General features: G+C 49.5%; 1 protein-coding gene across 1 annotated transcript in view; it reads right to left on the bottom strand.

Annotated features, from left to right (window-relative positions):
* The window catches only part of kcnh2b (potassium voltage-gated channel, subfamily H (eag-related), member 2b), a 138,345-nt gene extending 111,491 nt beyond the window's left edge, over positions 1 to 26,854 (bottom strand). The window contains exons 1-2 of the mRNA XM_066715993.1: positions 26,587 to 26,854; positions 18,791 to 19,021 (exon numbers count right to left, since the gene is read on the bottom strand). Of these exons, the coding sequence (XP_066572090.1) occupies positions 18,791 to 19,021; positions 26,587 to 26,662 (307 nt within the window). The 5' untranslated portion in view covers positions 26,663 to 26,854. The remainder of the gene's footprint in view (positions 1 to 18,790; positions 19,022 to 26,586) is intronic.
* Between the last annotated feature and the right edge of the window lie 935 nt (positions 26,855 to 27,789).

Raw genomic sequence — 27,789 nt, forward strand, 5'->3', positions numbered from 1 at the left:
GTCTGTTTTATTTAAAAGTCTGAATTACCAAAAGAAAAAAAGAAAAACATTTTGTTTAAAGAACTTGAGTAGAAAATTACTCACTCCAGTCTCACACTAAGACATCAGATTCACTCCAGTCTCACAGACTCACTCCAGTCTCACACTAAGACATCAGACTCACTCCCAAGTGGTGTCTCACACTAAGAACACAGTAAGAATGACGTTTTCCTTATATTGCTTTATTTCCTAATCTCACACTTATCTAAGAACATTAATCTGACGAAAACTACAGCATTCAGTAGATACCAGCCCTCCAGAGACTGTGCTAGCAGCTGCTGTAATAAGACACAGGGACACAGAGTAACCTGTGAACATTAGGGCATCTCTCAGAATCACATCCATTATCAATTATTGCTATTAAGTATGTTTTTATATTATTACTTTCAGAAGCTGATTATTACTGGCAGGCAAGATACCACTGAGTCACAACTGAGTCTAAAGTGAGGCTTTGGGTATCTGACTTGGACTTTTTGATATTATTATTATTATTATTATTATTATTATTATTATTAATTACTATATTAACAGATAGCCACTGAGCTTTGACTGCATGACCTGCACAATTAAATCAGAGTTCGGCGACAGACGATGAAGACAATCAAGGCAATGAAAGCTTGGGATTTTTGCCAAGTTGATAACGGGAAATGAACAGTAAAACCCAGGCAGTTGCAACGGTTCACAAACACTGCCGGCTGTGAGTGAATGAAGAGCAGTGCGTTCTCATCTGCATGTGCAGTCAACTCCTGTCAACGTGAGGAAAGGCACCTTGAGCAGTTAAGCCTCCTGGATCGAAGTCGTAAACAGCCCAGCATCCTGTACAGCACCTCCACCTGTATGCTCCCCCAGTATTAAAGGCTTAGTGAATAAATAATACAGTACAGCGACTTGATCTCTGACAGGAAGTCTGTGAAGCTGGAAAACTCATATTTCACCGTCCGCAGCTCCCATCCAGCAGACAGGAACTTGATGAAATTACAAGCTCTTTCCAGTGCTGTCAGAGATGTCATCTGCCCAACCAGGCCATTATTACTGGACATGGCATTTTCCATTACAACATGACAAATACATTATAGCACTGCGAAACTTTAATAAACGAGTTTCATATAGTCCTGAACAGCCCGGTGCACAGTGGCATTCATCTGCAGTGGGGCTTGCTCGCGTTCCCACCCAACTGCTCCACTCACAACGTCAGTTAAGACAACAACAGGAATGCAAGACTTCATTGCAGAGAGGAGTCTCCAAAGTCGAAGCCGACACTTGCAACTTCAGATTGATCGATCAGTGTGCAAAAATATAAACACAACATATACATATAAATGGAACTGTAAACCAAACTGGTTCACTCTCCCTATGGCAGCAGAGAAGCTTCCTCTGTGGGGAGGCAGTGCCAGCTGAGCAACGCAGCGGAGTAACCATGTCCCTCTAAAGCAGGGTAGCCCAGATATCCCTGCGTTCATCATCTGTCAATGATGGCAGAGTGGCAGTGCCGTGCAGCAGAAAGCCACAGCCACACAGGAGGCAGAGCTCTGGGCGTCTCTCAGGATCTGTCCACGCCGGTCTCATCTGTCTCAAGACATGTGCTGCAGCCTCCTGCAGTGCAAAAAGCGTTGGACAGCCTGGAGGCTCCTGGGCCCTGTCCAGGCTGCGGCTGTGGAGGAGTGCAGCTCTGGCGTACATCAACACCTGCCCATGAGCATGGTAAATACAGACCACAGGACACCTGCTCCTCCACAGACAGGTATTAGAGAATCTCAGGAGCTGCACTGCCTCCATATCAGGGCGTCCCACACGAGCTGGAGCACCGCGCAGAGACACACGCACAGCTGCTACTATAAGGCAAGCACCTCTGGAGCAGGAGGAAAGGCCAATAGACTGGATAGGATTCTTGGATCACTTAGTTATTAATGAACACCAAACAAGCATGATGGGTCGAATGGCCTCCTCTCGTTTGTAAACTTTCTTATGTTCTTATGTTCTAATACCTGCTTGTCCACCCCAGTGTCCCTGCGTGGGACTCACCGGGTCAATACCTACATTATCCACCGCAGTGTCCTGCGTGGGACTCGCAGCATCAATACCTGCCTAATCCACCCCAGGGTCCCTGCGTGGGACTCACAGTGTCAATACCTGCCTTATCCACCTCAGGGTCCCTGCGTGGGCCTCACAGGGTCAATACCTGCCTTATCCACCCCAGGGTCCCTGGGTGGGACTCACAGCGTCAATACCTGCCTAATCCACCACAGTGTCCCTGTGTGGGACTCACAGCGTCAATACCTGCCTTATCCACCCCAGGGTCCCTGCGTGGGACTCACAACGTCAATACCTGCTTGTCCACCCCAGTGTCCCTTCGTGGGACTCACAGGGTCAATACTTGCTTGTCCACCACAGTGTCCCTGCATGGGACTCACAGGGTCAATACCTGCCTTTTCCATCCCAGTGTCCCTGCGTGGGACTCACAGGCAGCTGTGACTGCAGCCCAGCAATGAGGCTGAAGGCCCAAGCCTTCTGGTGCCGTGATATTTGCTAAGTGGACTATTACGAATATCCTGCTCATTGTCCTGCACATCCATGTCATGATGTTTCAAGCCCAGAGTGTGTAAATAAGCGTGATTAAAAACACAGGCTGGTTTCCAATTCATATGGATCTAGTTCAGCTGTAAGTGAACAAACACTTTGATATCTGAAAAGCAAATTACGTCAAGAACAACAGCTTTCATGAACCCCGAGCAGATCAGGTTTCAGTGTCAAACATCAGCCGACAGGTTGAATCAGTTTATTACCAGCAGCGCAGGGTTCACATTTCAGCGCTTTTTCAATTAAATATTTAAAAGCCACAGTGACTGCAGGGTGCACAGGACTGTTAAGCCGCCATCTTTTTTTTCACATATGGTGCTTCTGCAAGGCGTCTGCATGGTGAGAGAGCAGGCAATCTCCAGGATGGACTCCTGTAGGACCCCAGTAGCTACACCTCCCCCTCTCACCACAGCACCTGTGGTCACTTGCTTCCCAGGCCAGGGCCTGTATTTTATTTTATTTTATTTATTTTATTTTAAGTCTCGTTGTCCAAAGCCAGTCCAAATTTTGGTACACAAAATCAGTTCCTCCTCCAAACAATATACAGAACACCAGAACTACATCAGATAAAGCAGCGATCATTCACAGAACAATCTCCAAACACACACACCTCTCTACGCCCTTTTCCAGCAGCAGAGACCCTTATGGCATTAGCTGTCAATGTCTGACAGGTGAGTCTGCTGCCCCTTGGAAACGAAGGTCCCAGATGCTTTTTGGGAAAAGTAGTTTGTTTGCAGCAGCCACTTTGAGAATTGTAGCTCCTATATTATTGCCCATCCACTACCTGGCCACGCACTTTGCCAAACCCAGCGTTATGTTTTTATGCGAGCAAAGCGCAGAGGGACTCTCGATCCTGATGCTGTAACGGCTGATATAAAGTTCGGGCACCAGGTGGGCATATAGCAGTAATCCCACCAAAATAAAATATTATACCAGGTTACCAGAATGCAGAAATCATAGCTATATGTATACCAGTTTCAACACCCTATGCTTCGTAGCAAAACAACAGACTAGGGTCTAGCATGTAGTGGTGCAGTAGTAGGTAGTAGAGAGGAAAGTAAACCCAATGGTAGAGTAATCAACACAACATTGTATTATTGTTCTCTATTGTTGAATAACCATGGGATGCTTGCATAGGCTGTAGCATGCTACCCCAGATACCACATACAAACAAAACAACACATAAACAAAACAATATAAAAACTAAAACATATTCCCAACAAAATAAGGCAACAATAACCAATACATAAACAATGCAACAGCAGTCCAATGATAACCAATAACCATGCGATACTATTAGAGTGATGGACAATCAATATCGGGGAGAAGTAACAGAAGAAATTAATCACAGTCTCTGCATAAACAGTGACCAGTTCAACATGGAAAATGAAGTTCACTTCAAACCCGTTGGAGTGCTGCAGTCTGTGGACTCCTGCTCTAATGATCCTGGGCTTCCGGGTGTCTCAATTAATATACCAGTTGGTGAGTTGCAAAGCAGAGTAGAAAACATCCTTCCCTCGATTGTAAAGATAGTAAGATAGTAAAGAATTGAACTGTTCTCCAGCCTTCATTAATCACTCTAATTGTTTGTACATAATTGAAAGTATGCACATTGCAGTTATATTTGTATATATGGTTAAAGAAAACAAACAAAGACAACTGCTGCTACAGAAACAGGTAGCATGTCTTCCTGTCCCACACACTTAACCTTCCCCATCTGCATGGCATCTTTATGCAGGGCGAGTAGAACAACCACATCAAACCAGAGGAGCTTTTCCAGATCAGCAGGGACACACGCACCCGGGACACCAATGGAAATTGGGCTTCAAGGCATTCAAGACAGAAAACAGGAGACACTTCTTCACACAGAGAGGCGTCACAATCTGAACAAACTCCCCAGCGATGTGGCTGAAGAGACAATTTGGGAACATTCAAAAACAGACTGGATAGGATCCTTGGATCACTAATTAATGGACACCAAACGAGCAAGATGGGGCGAACGGCCTCCTTATGTTACTCCTTCTTAAGGTCTTATGTTCTACACTTTTTCTAAATGTAAAGTGACAGACAATTACACTTGCACCGTCACAATGCTGTTCCATGGAAATGCAAGCTGTGGCTGTTGTTGAAACTATGAACACACGCATACCTCAGCCCGGCATTGGTTGGCTGTGAATTCTGAGATGCTTGAGAAGTGATAATGCAACATCTTCTGCTAGAAAAGTAAACACATTCCTCTCCTGCACACACTTCACACCGAGTGTTGTAATGAAATATCCTGAGGAATTTCACCACAGAATCTTTTTTCCCTTCTGTTTGACAATAACCCGGTCATAAATGTACTCAGCACCAAGTAAACTGTAAACACAGCTGCTACACTGCAGCCCGGCGAGCCCAGCCATGTTGATACGAGCAGCCGAGACACAGAAGGAAAGCATCAGCGCAGAGCAGACGCACACACGGGCCCTGGACATTCACAGGCCTGACCCAGACGCTCAGGACCAACACTGGTGTTTATACGGCCGGGAAATGTTGTGGGGAAATTGTGCAAACCTCTGAAAACAGCTGGTCAGCTGTAACATCTGAGAAGGAGCCTAAACCAACTTTTCAGCATCTAAGAAAGTAAATGAAGGTCCAGTGAAGCAGAGCCTGAACTCGGGTCACATGCTTTCAGGGTAATTGCTTCAGAAAGCGGACGACACAGGAAGGGGGGGTTGAGCGTTCAGATTGTTCAAAATGTGAATTCAATCTACAGACAAATAATAATGAATTAAAAACCTCCCTTTGAATTCCGCAGACGGAGCAGCTCGAGGCAGAGCGGACAGCAGCGTTCGGCTCATTACGGCCTCACAACCAAGCGGGCAGGGAAGGTGTGCGAGGTAACAGCCCCCTGGAGGAGAGCCTTACAGGGAGGAACTAGGCTGTGGAACTGTGGAGGAACAGCCTGCCATCTCACACCAGGAGCCATGTGTCCTCCTGCAGTGCCAGTGCTGCAGCCCAAACTTCCTTCAGCGCGGCACACGTGCAGCTCAGCCCTGCAGCGCCAGCCGGCCCTCAGCAGACACAGCCGCCACCGCACTTTGCATTCTTCCATTTCCCGGCCCTGAGTTCATCCAGATAATCCATCAATAATTATACAATATGTCATGGCTTTAGAGATGTTATTAAATTAATGATATCTACAACCACCCAACAAATTAGATTAGAGCCCAGGATTAAAAATGGATGGGGAAATCCGGCCTGCTGTAACAGTGAGACCAGGGGCTGCAGGGAAAAGCAATTAGGAGAAACTGAAGCCTGCTACGCGGCCGGGCCCCGGGGAGCCGTGTACAGGGTTTCAGAGTCGGGTCGAGTTACACTGACCAGTTCCCCACGCAGCGGCCCTGGACCCCCGCCCCTCGCTGCCCCGCCAGCTCTCAATTTGACTGTGCGATGAATAGCAGCGCGGGGCACAGGGGTCAATTACAGCCCCTTGGACAGAGATTTCCATCATCCGGTCCATTAACTCTGTGACTCTGGCTTGGCCACTGATCTGTGTACCGCAGGACTATCGGAGCCCCGCGCGGCTCACACGGTCAAGGGCACGGCATCGGCCATTTGACAGGATATGGGGACAAACGGGCGTGCGGTGCATGTGTGGGACAGCTGCTGTCCACGGCGCTTCGTGCAACACATGAGCGGCGACAGGCAGGAACGGCGACAGATGGCAGGAGAGGAGCTCCGGCCCAGAGCAGGGTCCTCCTCACCCCAGGGCTGCCCACTCTGAGAGGCCACACCAAGCCTGCCAACGCCCCGGACTCAACGAGAAGGGTACGCAAGCTGGGTACCGCAGACCGCGTCTACCACGTTCATTCCCCCCAGGCAGCTCATCGGTGGGGGGCACTCCTGGATGTGCAGCTGATTGAACACTCCCTGTCAGCAGACCATCACTACCGTCTGTGGATACAGGCACCTCCGCTGTGACGCCCTGTCGAGAGGCCGCGCGGGATTCCTTTGTCTCAGGATTGTATCTCGATGCCCTCTATGTGTCGGAGTTGTTGGATGTTGTTACTTGTTGTTGTTGTTATGGTTGCTGAATATTTTAACTCCTGACTGCAAACCTAATTTCCACTCTGGGGATAATAAAGATGTGATTTGATTTGAGTGCTGCCACTCCCAGCCTGTGTCTATGTATTATTGGCTGTTGGACTCTTTTTCCATCACCTTAAAAGCCTCCTTAACCCAGATTCAAACCTGCAGTCCAAACACAACAGAGCCGTGTGACTGTGTTCTGACAGAGGCTTTGAACACAATCAGAGCCAAACCTGCTGACCATTACTGATGGCAGGCCATTGTTGTGGTGAATAATTGCTTATGAAACTGACCGTACTGAGCTGGGCTCTCCGCTCTAATCCATAATGCAGAGACTGCAGCCCCACCTGGCAGATACAGTGCCATAGTGAAAGGGCTCCTGTATTATTCATACTCAGGCATCAATACCGTGTAGGGCCTGTGTGAGCGGGGCTGAACTGTGAACTGCATCGCAAAGCACACACATCTCAGTTAATTTCCACTGCAGTCTCGCAGCCGCGGTCAGATGAAGGCGAGGCTCTGGTGCCCCCACTGCCAGACTCAGGGGGCTGACAGAAAGCGGGAACGCAGAAGACCTGGGGAATGAGTAAATCGCTGTAAGACATCCCCGCAGCCCAGACCGGCCTGGTTCTTTTACCCTACAAGGATACGCTGGCTTTCCCAACACTGAAAGTGAGGGAAACAGGATTAGCTGAACTCAGGTATTTTTGCCAATCGGTGTCTTTCCTGTCCGTGTGTAATCCCTGTGTATCCCCTCAGGAAGCGCGATTAATGGAGCCTGTCTTCTGCTGAAGATCAAACCCTGAGACAGTCGGAGCGGCCTGGGCTCTCGTAAGGACCCAGTGCGGAAAGCAGCTCAGACTCTCTCGAGTGGGGACAGGAGCCCAGGGTCTAGGGCTTCCAGGAAGACTGCGGTGTCAAGGCACTTGTGGGGTAGAAACAGGCCTCTGTGCTATGGCTGCTGCCCACAGGAAGAGTTCAGCAGCTGTGACCGAGCACTGGGCTGCAGGGACCTCAGAAATAGGTGACACTTTGTGCTGTACAAGCTGTGAATAAAAATAAATCAATCAGTACGTGACATGGCTTCGACCACTTTGGTTACCCCTTGTGCGTTTTGTGATCTCATACCTGGCAGGCTAACACTTGACAACTAGCTGAAAGGACGCTGTTTTCATCAGACTGCAGACGCCGCCGGCCGAAGAGTGAAGGCAGCTCTGCTGAACATGGCTGAGCGTAGGCACCGCCTGGATCAGTGTCTAAGCTCTCCTGCTAGGGACCAGCAGTCCCCAACAGCGGGGAAGGGCCCCCAGCCCTGGCACTGAGTAGTGGACACTGTGGAGACACAGATTCCTGTCACTGCCCCCCTCCTGCTCTGCCTGCCCTGATCCTGCAGGGTCTCTCACCCGCTTTACAGGCAAAGTGTCTCTACACGGAGCTCCGGTGACTGGGGAGCAGCGCAGCCAGAGCACCCCCGCTCTGGCGATGCCGGTGCCCCGCAGGCCGAGGGCTCCTCTCCGAGGCTGGCACACGCTACTCATTCCCACACCCATCAGCACACTAAAGTCCCCAGTCAGACACCAGGACCGTCGTCTCCGAGTCCAGGAAGACTCAGACTCTCTGGCAGACGTCAGTGCCGGGAGGGGAAACCCAATCAGTCTGGCAGCCAGCAGTATCTGCAGTGGAAATGGGCCCTGCGATTAACATTACGGAGCCAAATTAACATTTCAAAAGCTGCTGCCACTGTACACAGCTGACAAGGATCAGTCTGAGCCTCTAATGAGAGGCGTAACTCGGCACCACCTGGGGCCCGCAACTCGTGTCAGCAGGTAACACAACACACACAGATCAGGGTGCGCCATGTCCAATGGGATCGTATTCTACTCGGCTGATGCATTTTTTAAGGAACACCGTTTCCAAAGTGTGCTTTACTGAACTGGGGAGGAAACTCAAACCCTCTGCTGATCCCCGGCTGCAGCCCTGATTAAAACTGCCACTGAGAGCAGGCATCGCTGTGCCTGGGGGCAGCAGGGCGCCCACACAAGCCAGCCCCGTCCCTGGCACTGACATCGATACTCTGTGTCCAGTCTCTCTGCTCATGAGAGCAGGGCCACACAGAGCAGGGTGGACTCCTCACAGGGGCCCCGGCTCCCACCACGCCGCCCGCAGCTGCAGCACCCGCTGAAGGAGCTCAGCGCTGCCTTGAAGGAGACAGACGATTGATCACCGGTGCAGCACAGCAGGTACATAAAGTGTCACTTTCACAGCCAACTAAAACCTCATTACCAGTCTGGTTGAACGAAGAGGGGCCCAAACACATGACGACAGACAGATTGGGGCAAAGGGAGCCACAGGGGGCTAGGCAGGCCAGCCACTGCAGAACAGACTGCACACTGGAGCTCAGCCATGCCCGTCCGCACACACACACAGCACCAGTCCAGACATGACTTAACACCTCGAGGTGCAGAGCCCGGACAGAAGACACGGACTCTGCATCTCCCTCTTCCAGAAGGGATGCTGCTGAGGGTGTGCTGAGCACATGGCTCACTCTAGAAAAACATGCAAGCTGACTGGCGGACACCCCCCCCCTTCCGACATTTTCAAAACAGGCGACTACACTGTGAAACACAACCGGGACTCCAGGAGAGACAGAAGAACTAAATCATCCTGAAACAAATTATCTGCTCTGGACTCATAACTGGAAGGTTGTGGGTTCAAATCCCAGGTAGGGCAGTGCTGTTGTACCCTTGAGCAATGTACTTCACTTAGATTGCTCCAGTAAAATACCCAGCTGTATAAATGGGTACAAATGTAAGTTGCCCTGGATAAAAGCGTCTGCTAAATGACAAATAATGAAATAGGAGATGAAAATAGCCAAAGCTGCATCTGGAAAAGTAGAAGTGGATTGACAGACAGGTGATGCTGAACTAGGTTAATTGGAGTGCCCAGGCCGGTGTATTTTACTGTCCTCTAACATCGCACAGAACCCCTATTACCCCTATTAGGTCAGGAGAGTTGGCAACAGACCCCCTTCCCAAGACAAACAGGGAAACGAGTGCCGAGAGGCGAGAGTGACGGACAGGACGGCAGGCCGACCACGGACATGGTGAGACTTTACCCAGTGCCAAAGACTGAGGTATGTATTAGCGTAAAGGAACCTACAGAGAACATATATGACTAGGCCTCTGAATGGTGTACGATGGCACTGGGAGACTGTGCCCTCGGACAGACAACAGGAAGTGAAGAAAAGTAGAACAGGACTGGATCTCTCTGCGGGAAAGTCTACCCTTCCTACAGTATCTCTAGCTCCAGCCCCGTGTGACATTACTCTCATTCATCGCCCGCAGGTCTTCCCTCTGTCTCTCTCACTCCTACTGATGCATCTCTCCAGCTGCCCCCCCGGCAAACAGCCAGCCCTCTGCAGACGCAGCTGATTTTGCATCTGCCACTCTGATATCGAGTTTGCCATCTAATAGCTCAATTACCGCTCCATTACAGAGACGAGAGCAGCTTCCGTATTTCCCTCTCCTTCCCAGCAGCTGGCAGCTCGTCCTGGGACATCACTCATCTCTGCTCGGATTAAAGGCCAGGGACATGCTCACATCCTCCCTGGAGCCCCAGCCCAGCACTCGCATCCAGACCCACGAGGGCCTCCACAGGATAACGTTGCACTGAGACCCACAGAAGGCTGCTTGGATCCAAGGGCCCGGGCAGCCTGTGGGAGCCGATTCCTAGGGACTAGGGACAAAAAGGTGGAGTGGACAGAACCAGTCAGGTCTATTTCACAGAGCCTGTCTCCAGCAGCAGCTGTGCCTCAGCGCTCTAGCCATGTTTAAATAACTGGGTGAAGTAAATAAACTGCTTCCTGCAAGGCCGCGTGGTCATATGCCGTCTCTCTGCAGCACGGGCGGCACGCAGGCACATAGCTCGGCTCGGCTCGTCTCCCTCGCCACAGCAGCCAGGGGAGACCACCTCCCCTGCAAACACCGCGCCGGCGGTGGAGCCGCTACCCCACTCACCTCGGACCCTGAGCAGCACAGAGCCCTGAGATGCATCGCACCGAGAGACTCTCACTGAGCATAGGCTCCTGAACACGACACTCTTGCCAACCTGATTAGCCAAACCATAATTTCCAGTATTAGAATCAAAATAGTTTACAGACTAAGGTTTTCTTTTAGATCCATAATTAGGACTCTGTGTTTCGCATTGCATTGCTTTGCAAACTATTTCAGCCCGCTGGTCTGGGCGGAGCCGGGCTGTGTTTTGTGTACAGTGCTTTTCACAGAATCTAAAAATCCAGCTGCAAAGAGAGAATGCGGGAGACGTTGTGTCTCTCAGTGCATCTTGAGACTGCGTCTGTCCGATGTGGGAGACGTTGTGCATCTCTCTGTGTGTCTCGAGACCGTGTCTGTCTGATGCGAGAGACGTTGTGCGTCTCAGTGCATCTCTCTGTGTGTCTCGAGACCATGTGTGTCCAAGCAGACAGAAATCTTACAGCATTACAGGGTAGATATAACAGTTTATATGAAGACAAGAGGCTTAGAAAAATTTAAAAATAACTCCTGTTTAATGGAAAAATACTGCAGAAATGATTTAGCACAAGTTTAAGCTTTTCAGGAAGATGGTTTGAAGTAGCCTAAGCAAAGTTCTGGAGTGACTGACGACTGAAGATCAGAGCCACGCAAGACTCCGCAGCACCAAGCAGGAGAACTCTATACTGCTGTTGAACATAAGAACATAAGAGAGTGTCCAATCGAGAGGAGGCCATTCGACCCATCATGCTTGTTTGGTGTCCATTAATAACTAGTTGATCCAAGGATCCTATCCAGTCTGTTTTTGAATGTTCCCAAATTGTCTCTTCAGCCACATCGCTGGGGAGTTTGTTCAGATTGTGATGCCTCTCTGTGTGAAGAAGTGTCTCCTGTTTTCTGTCTTGAATGCCTTGAAGCCCAATTTCCATTTGTGTCCCCGGGTGCGTGTGTCCCTGCTGATCTGGAAAAGTTCCTCTGTTTGATGTGGTCTTTGCCTTTCATGATTTTGAAGACTTGGATCAAGTCCCCATGTAGTCACCTCTGTTCCAGGGTGAAAAGGTTCAGTTCCCTCAGAGTCTCAGTAGGACATTCCCTTCAGAGCTGTTGCTTTGGTTCCTGTTGTTCTTGAGCGATAGATGGAGAAGAGTGACAGGATGAACACCTTGCATGGCGCTGACACAGTGAAGGGTCTCAGGGTAGGGCTGCACTTCTGCAGGGGCTGAAGCCACACCTGGATCTCCCTCCAACACACCTTGAACTCAAACCATTTCTCTTTTTATCTTTACTTACACTGGACACAGACAAAGATAGGAGGAAAAGCCCGCCAAATCCAACAGGCTGACAGGATGCAGACAGACCCAGGGGAGCAACCCAAGGGGATTGTGCAGCTCTGCAAGTCATTGTCCTTTTAAAAGCTCATAAATCGGTATCTGTCAGTTTCGTGCTGGAAAGAGACATTGATGCCTCAATGGGGCCGGGCTGATTCTGACAAAGGGATGCAAACATGGCCATTGTTAACTTACAGCATGGTAAATCAACCAAACGGATCAGCAGCTCGAGTATTACACACAGCAGCTGCTGAACAGGAGCTCACAAAGGCAAAGAAACCACTTGACAACAGCCCCCACAGCCTCCCTCAACCTCAGTGCCTCCGAAACAACCTCCGCATCTCCCCCACGCCTGCAGAGCTGTCCAAGCTGGGTGCACATGGGGGCACATGGGGGCCACACGTAGGAGACCGGAGAATTAATGATGAACATCAAAGTTGCACTCATGACATAAATCAACTCTAGAATGGGCACATGGACCTGACATCAAGGCAGGATACCGGTTTGCTATAAAACGATATATATATTTTGCCCTTTCCATGAAATAGACAGTCAGTGCAGCATCACATGCTCAGACTAGGCTATTTAAAGCAGTGCGATTCAGAGGGAGAGTGGGACTTTGAATGTGTACTTTGAGTGTATCCATCTGCAGGATAATGGTCCATATCACAAGGCTAGGGCTGTCCGGGAACGGGTCCAGGAACATGGCATCTCTGCTGGCGCTTTCAACACCTTGTTGAGTCCATTCAGGCTGTTTTGAGGGCAAAAGGGGGAGCAACTCGCTATTAGGTCGGTGTACCTAATAAAGTGGCCACCCACTGTGTGTGATTGTGTGTGTGTGTATATGCCTACACTACTGGTCAAAAGTTTTAGAACAGCCCCATTTTTCCAGTTTTATTGAAATGTAAGCAGTTCCAGTCCAGTGAATAACCTGAAACCAGTGAATAACAGTGAAAACTGCCAGAGGTTAAAAAGTTTAGGTTCCCAAAAAGTTAACAATAATGTACATGTCAGAGTTATATACTGTGTTACTACACCCTCTGAAGCATTGTTTGGCAGCGTTACGTGCAGCTCCTGCGCATAGAAGTGACACTGTGTTCCTACAATGCGCACATCGATTGAAAGCTTATTCTCTTGGCTGCCAACGCGTTTCATTCTCAAACACATCCGATTCACAGTGTCTGTGTTGCCCGCCGTCATTCAGAGCCCGGGGGGGAAACGCGCAGTCTGCTCTGGGGGGGGGGTCTCATTCAGATGAAATAGGCAAATAGGCTTGTTCTTTTCAGACTTATCAGGACTGATCGATCTTGTACCACACCTGTGTCTGCGTGTGAGTGAGTGTGTCTGTGGAAGCTGTGTGTGTGTGTCAGTGTGGTGTGTGTGTGTGTGTGTGTGTGTGTGTGTCAGTGTGGTGTGTGTGCGTGTGTGCGTGTCAGTGTGTGTGTGCATGTGAGTGTGCTGTGTGTGTCAGTGTGGTGTGTGTGTGCATGTGTCAGTGTGTGTGTGTGTGTGTATCAGTGTGTGTGTGTCAGTATGGTGTGTGTGTGTGTGTGTGTGTGTGTGTGTGTGAATGCTGTGTGGTGCAGCGCAGGTCTGTAGGAAGACACATCCTGCTGTTCAAGGAAGTGCTGCCCTCATGTAAACCAGCTGAAACCCACTTCTCCCCCCACACACTGAACACACACACACGCATGCAAACCAGCACAGCTGTGCACGGCACTGACACGGTGCTGGTGTTGATTCAGGTAAACTGTACTGGATTAATGTGTCGGACAAGTTAATTAATAACCCCCCCACACCCAGCCCACACCGCTTCACTCACATTAGGAACGGTGTCTAAAGATCTCCACCATGAGAACTCATCACACAGTCCTGCTGAGAGATGCTCAGATCCCTAGCTGCCCGATCACACCGAACAGGTACTGAGGTGTTCAGGGCCCGGCTGGGCTTGGCTCATTGTTCTGAACACAGAACTGAACACTCAGGAGGGGGCGTGACTGTGTTTGTGCCACTGCTCTGTCAGGACTGAAGGCCTTGTAGAGAATTAGACTGACTCTATTTTCCTTCAGACATCCGACCGTTCTCAGCCCGTCCAGAGTCCAGACTTATAGCACCGCCACATTAAGATGAGCAGCATGGCCACAAGCACCACTGTCTGTGTATATAAGATTAGATCCTATCCTTCAGCCTCTTTTCCTCTCTGCCCAGCTCCCAGGACGCGAGATCCCCAGCACTGGGCTGTTGACTCGGCACGGCCCCAGAGGTGCAGCCACAATAACAGGCTCCTCCACCACTGAGCCCTGACACGCCAGCGAAATGAGAGGCACCGAGCGTGTGTGTGCAGTGTGTCACTCATGCCCTGAGAGTGTGTGCAGTGTGTCACTGAGGCACTGAGAGTGTGTGTGTGTGTGCAGTGTCACCAAGGCACTGAGAGTGTGTGCACAGTGTGTCACTGAGACACTGAGAGCGTGTTTGCAGTGTGTCACTGAGGCACTCAGAGTGTGTGCAGTGTGTCACCGAGGCACTGAGAGTGTGGGTCACAGTGTGTCACCGAGGCACTGAGAGTGTGTGTGTGTGCAGTGTCACTGAGGCACTGATAGTGTGTGCACAGTGTGTCACTGAGACACTGAGAGCGTGTTTGCAGTGTGTCACCGAGGCACTGAGAGTGTGTGTGCAGTGTGTCACCGAGGCACTGAGAGTGTGTGTGTGCAGTGTCACTGAGCCACTGAAAGTGTGTGCGGAATGTCACACTGGTGAGGGCGGCTTCAGTCCGCTTCCTGTGTCTCTAACTCAAGTCTCCACAAACATACAGTTGCTGGTCCCATCCTTAGGAATTAATCATTTTGTAGATTTGAAAGCATTCGTTTTCTGTTTGACTCGTATTGCCACCGTTCCCCGGGTCTCTCTATACTACTGCCAACACTGCACTGCACTGCACTGCACTGCACTACACTACACTACACTACACAGCCCCCCATACACTGATACACACATAACAAGTTGCCTGTTCCATCGTTCAGGAGCTCATTATCATGAAGCCCTTGGTGAACTGAGAGCAGGAGGGCTGTAGCAGGGTGGGAATGACAACAGTGTTTCACATGGTATCACACTGCTTCAGAGAGAAAAGATGCCCTTTTCCGTTCCCTCATTAAACACTCAGAGGACCTCAGTGTTATTACCACCCACAGGCGAGCCGCTCACAGGGGCCTGGAAACAGTTGCTCCCGTTTGGTTTGTTTGCATTACAACAGCTGTTTAGCTGGCAGCTCGAGTAGCACAGTCCTCACAGGAAACATGTCTGCAGACGGGCTGAGACTGAGCAGAACAATGCCGGCGAGGAAGAGCTCCACTGGGGCCGATAAACGCAACGCTCAACTAGGAAAGGGGGCAGTTAGAACAGCCAGGAGGGCCAGTGGACAGGCCAGGAGACAGGCCAAGAGACACACAGAGACAAACAAGGAGGGCCAGTGGACAGGCCAGGAGACACACAGAGACAAACAGGAGGGCCAGTGGACACGCCAGGAGACACACAGAGACACGCAAGGAGGGCCAGTGGACAGGCCAGTGGACAGGCCAGGAGACGCTCAGAAATGTGAAACAGAGACATCCAGCCTCCCTACACTAACCAGGCCCTGGATCCAGATGGCATCTACAGCAGTAGGTTAGGAAATGAGGGAGTTATTTATAGGCTGCTGCCACAGATCACTGACAAACTGCTGAAGAGAGGGAAGCACCAGCTGACGGCACACCAGCGGCTCACTGGGCCCGGGCTCAGCCAGTCAGCAGGAGACGGACCAAACAGCTGGCTCTGGTCTGACATTTTCCTGATGGACTGATTCGAGACACAGAGAGAGGGCCTAGAGCCCTGCCATAATAAAAAGAGCAGCTGTGGTGTAGATAGGAAAGCTTCAGTTACATTATTATTATTATTATTATTATTATTATTATTTTTATTTCTTGGCAGACGCCCTTATCCAGGGCGACTTACAACATAAGTGCAAAAATACAGAGAAATACAAGGCATCAATCATTACAAATTCAACTTAGCTAAAACATAGCAATTCAAAATAATACATTTTACATCACAGACAGAGCAGAACCAGGACCTCACTGTCTGACTGGGCTACACAGAAAGCTCCATGCTGACTGGCTGTGCTCCATCAATCCCACCCGTTTTGGGGGTCAGGGTCTGCAATGAAAGTGCCATTTGTACATTTATGTTTCTCCTCACATAGCAGCCAGACAAATAGTGCAAAATCAGCTCTGCCTGCAAAGGCAGCCACGACACAGAAGCTGTGCTGAGGGGCCTGTGCTGAGGGGCTGTGTCACACGGCCATGCTGGCATGGTTCTCCACAAGCCACGGACACCATGCACTGCAAATATATTGGACAGAAACGGGAGGCGATTAGTGCTCTGGACTCTCAGCACATCACTAGAGAAACTGCATTACAGCAAAGCCACGGATCAGCCAACAGAGGGAGCAGGGAGATGACATGGGCAGGTGGGTGTTTACACCGCGGCCCTTGGGACCCCCGTGCTGTACAACACCAGACGCGCTCAGCTGTGACTGGGGTTACTGCAGGTTAAAACAGACATCCTTCAGATAGTGACGTTCTGCTCCCAGTTACAGCTGAGAGTGTGTGTGGATGCCAATATGACTACAGCTCAGCGAGGGGTTTGATCCAGTTGTTTACAGGAGCTGCAGGAAACTGTATAAGTAAGCAATAGCAGTTCTTTTTTCAGTTTTATTTTATCTCCATGGTGTGTCGATAGAAATTCACTCAAATTTAGACACGCCTCCCTCCCACAAGGACAGACACAACTCCCGGACACGTCTCCCTCCCATTGGGACAGATGAGCCTCCTTCCCACAGGGACAGACACGCCTCCCAGATACGCCTCCCTCCCACAGGGACAGACACGCCTCCCTCCCACAGGGACAGACACGCCTCCCTCCCACAGGGACAGACACGCCTCCCAGATACGCCTCCCTCCCACAGGGACAGACACGCCTCCCTCCTCCTGCCCACCCAAGCAGCAGCAATAACCGAGACGCACTCGTGGCCAGCCCCCTGGAGGACAGCAGGCTCTCACTCTAGCAGTTCAGGGCTCAACCGCTCGACCATGGAGCTGACACCAGAAGAAATGCCACAGAAAATCACAGGTGCCCATTTTCCATATATTACATTACAAAAGGGTCGTAATACAAATCAATACCAAATTCAATTATAACTCGTATACATTGTGTGTTAATTATATACATGTATTTGTATATGTTCTGCCAGATATCTCAGAGACTCTGCACCCCTGCAGACGGTGCTGACCCTGGCCCAGTCTGGCCACCACACTGCCTGTCCCACAGTGCTGAGCACGCCGAGGGCCCAGGTCTCCTGGGCTGCACCAACCAGCTCTCTGCTGCCGCTCCGCACCAACACAAGTTACTCTGACAGGGACGTTTTAAAAACAGACAGAGAACAACACTACGAGCGATAGAGCCTGACGTGGAGAGGACTTCTGTGTCTATTTTATTCTTTCTGCTTTACATGATTGTGTAAACAGCATAATAAATACATGTTTCTGTTAAGAGATATTAGAAAGAGCTAAACGTGTAGACAACATTATATTCAGACAAGCACGGTCCCATAAGAATACGTTTCCATGTGCAACAATAATACTAAATAGCAAATATGTATTGTTATTATCGTCATCATTTTTGCTAGTATATATGTATTTTAAACGGCACAGCGTGACTCCCTTAATGTATTACTCTTACTACAGATTTGTAACTGCAAACAATACTTTTTGCTGAATTATTTATAATTTACTTAGCAGACTTCCTTAACCAGGGCAAGTTACAGTTGAAACAAAACACGCACGTTTCACGATTAATCATCCAGCTAAAATATAGCAGTTATAACTGAACTAAAGTGTGCACGTTTCAGTCATGGCGTTTATGGACACATGTATTAAACCAGTCCTTAATGTTTTAGAGGGAAACCCAGATGTGCTGTATTTATTTATTTATTTATTTAACTTGTAAACGGACATACGTTAACTATCGTGTTCACCTTCACACTGACTGTCTCTGCGGATTGTCCTGCACACTATTCACACAACACAGCCTGAAACACCGTCCAGCTGTTCATAAAAGATTAATAAAATCGGCTGCTACGATCCGATTATTATCCTTCAGTTTATTTTTAACTAGTCAGACACTGCACCGGTCCTGTGAAATCCACATTTTTAATACTCGGATATTAACTGTAAGCAGTCATTGTTTCTGTATGTGTATTTCACTCCATGCTGCTAATAAAACTGTAATTTCTTCCTGATCTTCCAACACAATGTATCTGATCTCTTCCCTGTCTGTCTGCAAGTCAAGCACACATCTCCGCTTCTGAAAGCGGAGATATTTCCTTAGTGGGCATGACGGACGCTTACGAACACGTCTGGCAGCAGATAGTTAACCGTCCACAAAACACATCTGGACACGTCCGCCAGTGGAAATGGGGCACTAGTTTGATCTAGTTTGCTGTCCCTCTGTTTAGGGGGGGAGGGGGACTTAATGCCTAGGAGATGTATATATGAGTGGGTGGGTAATAACTATGACTATTTTCGTAGCACCATTTCCTATAAGTATATTACAATCAAGGCACCACTGACCCCTCTCCCCGAGGTGATGCCCCTGTCCACCCCAGAAGACAGGCACAGAGAGAGAGAGAGAGAGAGTGGAGGGCGACTGTCCTACCGTCCTTCCTGTAGAAGGCAATGTCGACCTTCCTCTCCTCGGAGCCCAGCAGGGCCTGTGCCATCTGCGCGATCGCGATCTTCTTGGTGTGCGGGCCATACAGGAAGTCACAAGTGCACGGCTTCTGCATGATCTCGGCACGCGTGTAGCCGCACATGGCGCAGAAGGCGTCGTTGCAGAAGATGATGGCGCAGTTCTCCACACGTGCGTTGGCAATGACGAACTTCCGACCTGCAGAAGACAACCAGCTGCATCAGCTCGGGTCCAGCTGTCACACACGTCAACATGCTCACACTCACTAATGCACCCACAGCAGCCTGGTCACCACAGTTGAACATGACACAGTTTCTGTGAAGAGAGGTCTTGTGATTGAAAGACAATGCAGTTACAGCCCTGACTGAATTCCACCCTGATGATGGACGATGCCTCCACAACATGTAGCACATCCGCGACAATACAGATCACAGTCTACAAGGGCACAAGAGCAGCAGAACATGTCTTTGTAAAAATATATTTAGAAATATTGGAAATCGATTTTTGCCAAGTGAACATCCCCAATGAAAAATACTAGAATTGTCACACTCATTTGCCAAAGTGAAGAGGACATTTCTTGAATATTGTTCCCTACAGAATAGGATTTTGTGTTGGTCTTATCCAACTATTTAGACCTATAGTGTCAACCAGACAGCACAGTGCAGCCTGATGAGCATTTTCCTGTCCTTCCTCTGCAGAGCAGAACAACATGCACAACATGCTTCAACTTCAAGATCCTTCACAACAACCTGTTTGTTAATAGACAACTAAGATAGGAGGTATGAGTTTCCCTCATACCACTTTCCTGATCCCCATTCCTGCAACATCCGTGGCCTCCATCTGTGCCAGACTGCCCGGGGTGCTGTGTAGAGCCGGCCGCTCCGAGGCTTGGAAAACAAATACAGTAAGGCCGTTGGGCGCGGCTGTCCCACATGGAGACAAAGCATGAGAAAAGGAGCAGGACTACATCCACTCCATCCATGGCAGTCCCTGCCCAACTCTCAACCCTCTATGACAGTCCCTGCCCAACTCTCACCCCTCTGACAGTCCCTGCCCAACTCTCACTCCTCTAATGACAGTCGAAGCCCAACTCTCACCTCTCTATGACAGTCGAAGCCCAACTCTCACTGCTCTATGACAGTCCCTGCCCAACTCTCACTCCTCTATGACAGTCCCTGCCCAACTGCCCAATCGGGGGGATTTACATGATAAGACATGGAAACAACCAAACAAGAAAAACTGTGAAATAGTAAGTAGTTTATCTTTATTATTTATTTATTAGCAGATGCTCTTGTCCAGGGCGACTTACAAAACAAAGTGCAATAACACAGTGCAGTTCCAAGCATAATGCAATTTACAAATTCCAATTTACACAAGTGCATAGGAAATATACAGTAAATACAAGTCCAAAATCCTAGATTATAAAAGCTAATAAGTGCAGACAAGATGTGCAATCATTGTTAAGCTAAGGGAAAGGGGGTATAATGGAAATCAAATAAGTGCTAGCAATGCAAAGCAAGAAGTATGACAAAATGTTGTACAAGTGCAATTTTACAGGAAAGCAAACGTCTAAATTTCAAGTACAGTAATAGCAAGACATACATACATACATGCACACACACATACATATAGAACACAAACACACAAACATACACACAAATGCACACACACTCTAAATAATGTAATAAACCTCATAAAGAATCAGATGCAGTACCATGCGTCTCCGGAAAGACAAATCCCGGCTGAATGTAACATCTGTCACAAGGAAGGAGACAAAGATGTAGATGCCCATTAACTGTCATGGTTTCCCCCTGTACATCTCCACCTCGCCACCAGAGGTCATCCTCACTGGAGTTCTTTCCACATTCCTCAATCCCCAGTGCACACACTATCACCTCCCTCTGCTCTCATTCACACTCCACAGCACCAATTACCTTCCCTCTCCTGCCCGTCTTATAAACCCCTCACCAACTCCCAGCCATCACAAAGTTTTGTCAGTGTAAGCCACATCTCCGAGCAGTCGCCCCGTGCCTTGTTCCCTGGTTTCCTTGCCTGACTTCCCGACCACGACTTTGGACTTTCCTCTGGACTCTGTTTGCCTGATTGCCCGACCCTTGCCTGTTACCACAACCACATCTTTGCCTTGCCCTTGATTGCCCTGTCCTGCCGGTATCCGATCCACGCCTGTCTGACCTCCTCTACAACACACCTCAACTGGGTCCCCTGTTCGCGTGCCCCACGGTACATTACATTAGCCTTCAAGACACCCTTGACTAACCTAGAGAACAAGTAAGATTCAGAAGTGGATACATAACACGGTGGATCATATTCGAGTCGTACAAAAGTCTTAGAAAGACACAGACAATATTATCTCCTCTGCCTCGGCTTTATCAACTATGGGAGAGCATTTAACTCTATACGGGTTCAACTCTACATATATCTCAGTAATTACATTTACAAGAATGTCACATCAACAATCAGCCTCCAATCAGACACTGACAAAAATCAAGATCTGCTAAGGAGGAGATGTGTTCAAGGCCTTGGACTGGGAAGAGAAGGGAATGAAGATAAATGGAGCTTATTTGAGACACATGAGCTGCTAATAACATCATCTTGCCAATAAATCTGAACACTTGCAGCTTGGAAATCAGAAAAATCTTAGAGGCAATGAAGAAAACTCAAAACTGGAAGAAACAGCTCAATATATACAGGAATCTGCCCCCTGCTCTGCCCAAGGAGGAAAGAATTTGTACAACGCATCCTCCCAGTGCTGACCAATGGGGCCAAATCCTAATCATGAGCACACAAATGACACACAGCTACAAATACACACAGAAACATGGGGTGACGCATGTCTGGAATAACAAGAAGAGTGATTTAATCATGATTATTATGAGAATTATTATATTTTTACATTTTGTGGATACCTTTATCCTAGGCAACTTACCGGAAGGTTTATGAGAACCACAACACAACACACAATCAATACACAACTGATACACGACAGTGTCCTGAAACCCAGGACTCTCCCACAGTGCGCTCGGTCCAGGGCCTGTGGCGTGAGGCTCTCGTTACTCACGTCAGTGGAATGGCTGCCCATGAAAGGCGAGGGAGGCTGTGTGGCGCTGCGGTGGCATGCGGTGTTTACGTGCTCCCGGGTGCGGAGCAGCCGCTGCAGAGCGCTGTATGTTGGCCAGCCAGGCTCTGAGACATCGAGAGGCAGACCAGTGGGGGGGTCCAGGGCACTGAATTTAAACGCGCATCACCACACGTCGAAACACACTCATCCACCTCCTGTGCTAAATACTGCCGCTGTATTGCTGAGATCGCTGTGTGAAAGAAGCACTGTTTTCATTCCGGCTTCATGTCACTTCAGCCCCACATGTTCTTCGCTTGCTGTGGCAACACGTTCCAGGATCTGACGTACTGCAGGCCTGGAGTCTAAGGTTGAAGCGTCATGGACGTCTGGAGCCCACTGCCCAGCCCCACCACTGCAGGCGACTCCCTGGGGTCTGTGGCTGGAAGTGTCTGGATGCCATTTGAGGATCAATGAGTTCTAAGCAGCAAAAAATGTGAGATGGGTTGAGCATCCTCCTCCTGTGCGTTTGTATCCTTTCATAGTCTTGTTATGGGCAAGCGGGGCATAAACACAATGTGTGAGCTAAAAAGAAAAGGTTTCCAGAAAAATGGAAAAGCACAATTGTCACAGAAAGGAGTAACTCCCACCAGAGATGAGCTTAGTCACAGCGTGGGGCGGGTTGAGTCCTCAACGCAGCACACTGCTTCACACTCCCAACACTCTTAGTGTACAGTAATCACCTGCTTCATATGGAGCACTTCCCCTACAGCAAACTAATGAAAATTATGTTTCTTGTTATTGAAATAGCAGAAAAGTAACTATTTTCTGGGTGCTTCTGCGGCAGCACAGATTACTGCAGCCCATTGTAACCGACGATACAAAGCACTTTCACACAAAGCTGGCAAATAAAAGGAGCGCATGTTCTTCCGCTGATAAAGAGCGTCTGGGAAGAGGAGGGAGACTCTACGCAGAGACGCTTACTCAATGTACACGTTGCAACGGTTCAGCTAAAATCAGGATAACTTGTGCAAGTAGATTTCAAACTTTCAAGTGAGTTTATTTTAACCCTTTATCAGCCGGCTACTATATATAGGTATTATATGTAGGGTCTCTGGATTTTCAGTTGGAATTGGCTGTCCTTTATTATACTGCGACAGGCTTAAGTGGCTCTGTCTAGTGAATTCATGTTTTTGTCCTTCCGTGGTGGATCTGAGAATATAGCATTGATCCAGATGTGGAGAACAGCTGTAATTTCTGTTTAAGTTTTTGCTTCTCCCTGGGTCCGTCTCCACTGACACAGAGCAACAGAGACTCTCCATGAAACTGAAAAGAGACGCTGCTTATTGCCGTTTAGAAAACTATTAGTCTCTGACTGTAAACACAATCTATCTGTCTGTTCTCTTAGCTTGTTTTCATCTTGCTGCCTTGGACAGTTCTGTTTGCCTAGCATCACGTGTGTCTGGATCTCCTGACGGGGGTCGGTGCTCCATTAAGACAAATGTGACAGGGAACTATGGCTGCAAAAAACTGGTGACAATGCCCCCTTTATTGAGAGCACTCTGAATACACCAGGACAGGGCTTTAAGTGCGATCTGCTTCTACTGCAGCCTGCTCACAGGGTTTACTCACAGGGATTCAGGCGGATCGTTTTAGGGATAGACACACTGTAACCAGAGAGACGATAAAGAGAATCCCCCCCGTCACATTCGCCTGCAACCGATACGATACTAACTGATACTAACTATAGTTTCTGTTCTTGCTGGGATACTGGTTGGCTTTTCAGTTGGTCCTGTAACAGTGGCTGCGTGAAGCCATGGGGCGACAATGTAGCGTCCCTGGATGCTGCCTGACATGCCAATCTGAGGTATATATGTGCGGGGGTGTAAGTATGAGTGTGTTACTGTATACGTGTCTCACTGTGCATGTGTGTGTGCACTGAAACACAGGCACTTGTCCCTCAGTGGGTGGAGTCTCTCCCTGCAGCCACGGGCTTCTGTGTGTAACGATTCTCCTCATTTGATAAGCAAATAATCCTCCAGATGCAGCAATCAATGCTTGCCCTTGGTCAGGCTCCCTGTTCCACTGAGACTGAGGGGAATTCAAAACACACACGCACACACAGACTGATGCGCATGCACTCACTCACACACGCACACACAATGACATACACATGCACACACACACTGATGCTCACACACTCACTCACTTACACACACACACACTGACATACACACACACTGACACTCACTCACGGTGTCTGTGAAAAAAAAAAGCCCAATTGCCAACTTCCAGGGGTGACTTTTTCCCTTTACAGCACAAAACTGCTGCAGAAATTGACAGTCGATGCCCCTTTGTTCCTTGGTGATTGAATGCTGGTGTATAAACTCCCCCACGGTCTCTTGCCGAGTTCATCATTAATCTCCACGCCGTGTCTCAGTGGTTTCATTTCATTGATCACCTCCGAGAGCAGCATCTGTCCTTCCACATGAAACAGTCATCACTGTATCCATCCTCTCAGTCCCCCGCCCTGATGGTCCAGGTTTCATTTCCCAATGAAAGCACCAGACATGTCTTCCCCAGACGACAAGGTTTCATTCTCTGCAGAACTCCAACTTTCTCTCTTCTGATTAACTGTTGTTTTCAAAACTGAGAGAAACTCCATGTATTGCACTAATTGTATAATTGCTGTAGTTTTCAGGTTTCAATTTCAGCAGCAGAATCATTCAATTCAGAGTAAAAGCTTCTGATAGGCAGTTATTGATGTTTACCATGTCATTACTATGGATGTTAATTATGTTTTGCTTTTTATTGTTTTTATGATAATACTGTAGCAGTTTGCAGTCCTATGTGCGTCACTACAGGCCGTCCACAGCCAGCAGAAGATCTCAGCTGACCCCCGTTTTATACGACAGAACATCCTAGAGCAAACCTCCCTGTGCAAACTGCGTGGGCTTCAGCCCAGCTCCCCCATCGGCTTTGTGTGGCGCTCACACCTGACCCAGTCCAGGTCCAGGTCCGCCCTGACCTCCGACCACACGCCAGGGCCTTGACCTCTGACTGCATGTTGCGTGCTTTAAAACAAGAATCCAGAGCTTTCCCCTTTGTTTCCATCTTATTATTATATTATGCACGAAGATTATGACAGAGCTGTAGGAACTGAAGCAGGCAATAAATGAGTTGCATTTAATACATTTCATTTAAATGCAGTTTGGGAATTTAACTGTATATTAATTGGAGTTACTGAAACAACATTAAAAACTACTTTGAGGAAAGGAATTGGCGGAGCTGGAGCACACTGATTCCATGGCCACGTGAGAGAGGAGCAGCAGTGTGTCCCTGCCATCAGTGCCGCGGGGTCACGGGGCCGCAGGCCAGGAGGATCGGGCAGCTGCAGATTCCCCTCACACCGTGTGGTTAACCAGAGCAGCCAACTCCACTGCACTTCAAAACACGGCTGATGTCTGAGCTGGTCGAGACCATTGCCAGCAAAGTAGACAGACCAGAAGAGGTGAAGATGAGACCATCTCTCCCACATATCTGACCCGACACTCGGGCAGATTGTTTTGCACTGGAAATGCATGCATTTCAGCACTTGCTCACTAACTGCATCATGTGTCTGGAGGTGCAACAGCAATTTACTAATTAATTGATTGTGTAAAATAAACATAAAAACAGCCAGTGATAAACTGGACTCTGCATCCAAACAAGAGGGAGAAGTCTGTCGACAGCCTGCATCAAGTGATCATCTGCCGAGAACGAACACTGAGCCTGCAGACTCACAGGGCAAGAAGCAATCACAGTTTGCAATCTCTGTTCCTCTCCCCCCATAAATATTTGGAAATGACAGTCACACCCTGTTTCAGCCAGAGGGAGTTAATGTCCTCGCAATAATTCCTGCTTTCATACACCCACCGCTGTTAAACCGCCCGAGTCCGCTGCACAGTCTGCACTGACACAGACAACAACCACCACAATAACATGATTAATAACAACACGGCAGCAATGTAGCATCATCAACATTCACAAAATGAGTGTGAGCAACTCATAGTCAGGCCTCTTCACAGTTTCATTGGTTCATACATGTGAGTTGAAGTACTTTGCCGTGTTCTACACTGGAAATGTTGCATAGGACAATCATAGTGTCACTATCAAACCCTTTCAAACCTCTATTGGTAAAGACAGTCTGGCTGGACTCTGCGGCCGCTCACACAGCAGACGGGTGCGTTTCAGAGCTGCAGTCATGTTGTGTGGTTGTATATAAGTAGCCCCAGCGCTCGCTATGGGGGCATCTGGGCTTTAGCATCTGGCTCCCCTGCCTGCGTCTCTGCACCCCTGTCTCTCGGTTCCTCCGTCTGCTGTTGTGAGTTTTCTGTAAGGTGCAGTGTCTACACACCCAGAGCCACCCGTCACAGAGACACACACACACATAGGCAACACAGCCCAGACAGCTACACACACCCCCTAGCCTAGACCATAACACACACGCCCCTAACTCACCCAGCCCTCTGTATCAGATGCGCCTCACTGGGGGGCTGAAGTTTCACACTGTAGCCTGAACCCACAGCTGCAACATTGTGATCAACAGCAACAAAAGACAACACAACAGCAACGAATACAGCAGCTCTTCACGACGGCTACTTTGCATCAGTCCACACAAACTTTTCACACGCACGGAGACACTCACTCTGCCCCTCGAACTTGCGGATGATGGTGTCCAGAAACGTGTTCTGCGGAGCCACGTGCCCGCGTCGCACCGGCATCCTGCGCGCGCCGTGCGGGCTGCGGGGTCCCGCACGCGCTCAGGGGCCACTTCGCACAGGGGGGTCGCCGGGGCTCACCGCACAGCACCGCACAGCACCGCACTGACTTCCACAGCGCCGTGCCACACGCGTCTGAGGCACGGACAGATAGTGAGGCTGCTTCCAGAAAGAGAGAGAGAGTGTGTGAGGGAGAGGGAGGAGAGACAGAGAGAGAGGGAGAGGGAATGGGGGAGGGAGAGAGAGAGAGAGGGAGGGAAGAGGCGCTCTTGTTTACTGCTGCGCTGAGGGAGCTCCTGTGTGACGAGAGCACGGCTGTGGCAGGCGGATCGCCCGAGGCGGCGGATCTCTTTGTGTCTTTGCCCCGCTATGTGCTGCGCTCCGCTCTCACTGCATGGTGGCGGTCCGGGGGGGCTGGAGCCGGCCGCAGGTGCAGCCCCGTGGACACCTGCACGCACGGCGGGGTGTGTGTGTGTTGGGGGGGCGGCTGCGGGTCTGCGAGTCGGCCGCGCCGCACCGAACAGCACCTGTCTGTCCATTGTGTTATTCGTGTTGTAGTTTGTCTGCTTGTGCTGGCGGCTGCCTTTGTCTGCATGCGCGCTGTTCACAGTGTCAGTCGCCCTGCTGAGGCTGCGTGGGTGTGTGTGTCAGTGTCCACGGGCCTGTGGTCTGGGGCTGTCTGTCCTGTTGGTACCCGGGGCTGAGCTGGCAGGTTTAGATTGAGTCCTGCGACTGGAAGCCGCTGCACAGTGGCAGCTCTATTACTGTAACCTGCGGCGTCCTCCCCTAGTGTCAGTTTCCCTCAGTGCCGGAGTTCACAATGCCGCTGCCTCTAGCGGACACTAGACGCCCATGCAGGCGCTGGTGCGGAGCCGGCGGGCCGGCTGCGCTGTTCACTGGGCCGGAGTCCGAGGCGGCGGCGGCTGCTCCCTTATTTAGTCACGAACACAATCACTCGGCTCTCGGGAGGCCCTGATGGAGAGGAGTTGCAGCCTGCTATCTTGACGTGCACCACCACCACCCCCCCCCCTCCCCCTCTCTCTGTCTGAGACACAGTGAGGAGTTTCATTCCATATCGCTTAATTTATTCAATTTTAAACAAAGAGCAGCAATTAACCAATTCTGCAAAA

The sequence above is a fragment of the Amia ocellicauda genome, chromosome 2 (genome assembly GCF_036373705.1).
Source record: "Amia ocellicauda isolate fAmiCal2 chromosome 2, fAmiCal2.hap1, whole genome shotgun sequence".
Lineage (NCBI taxonomy): Eukaryota > Metazoa > Chordata > Actinopteri > Amiiformes > Amiidae > Amia > Amia ocellicauda.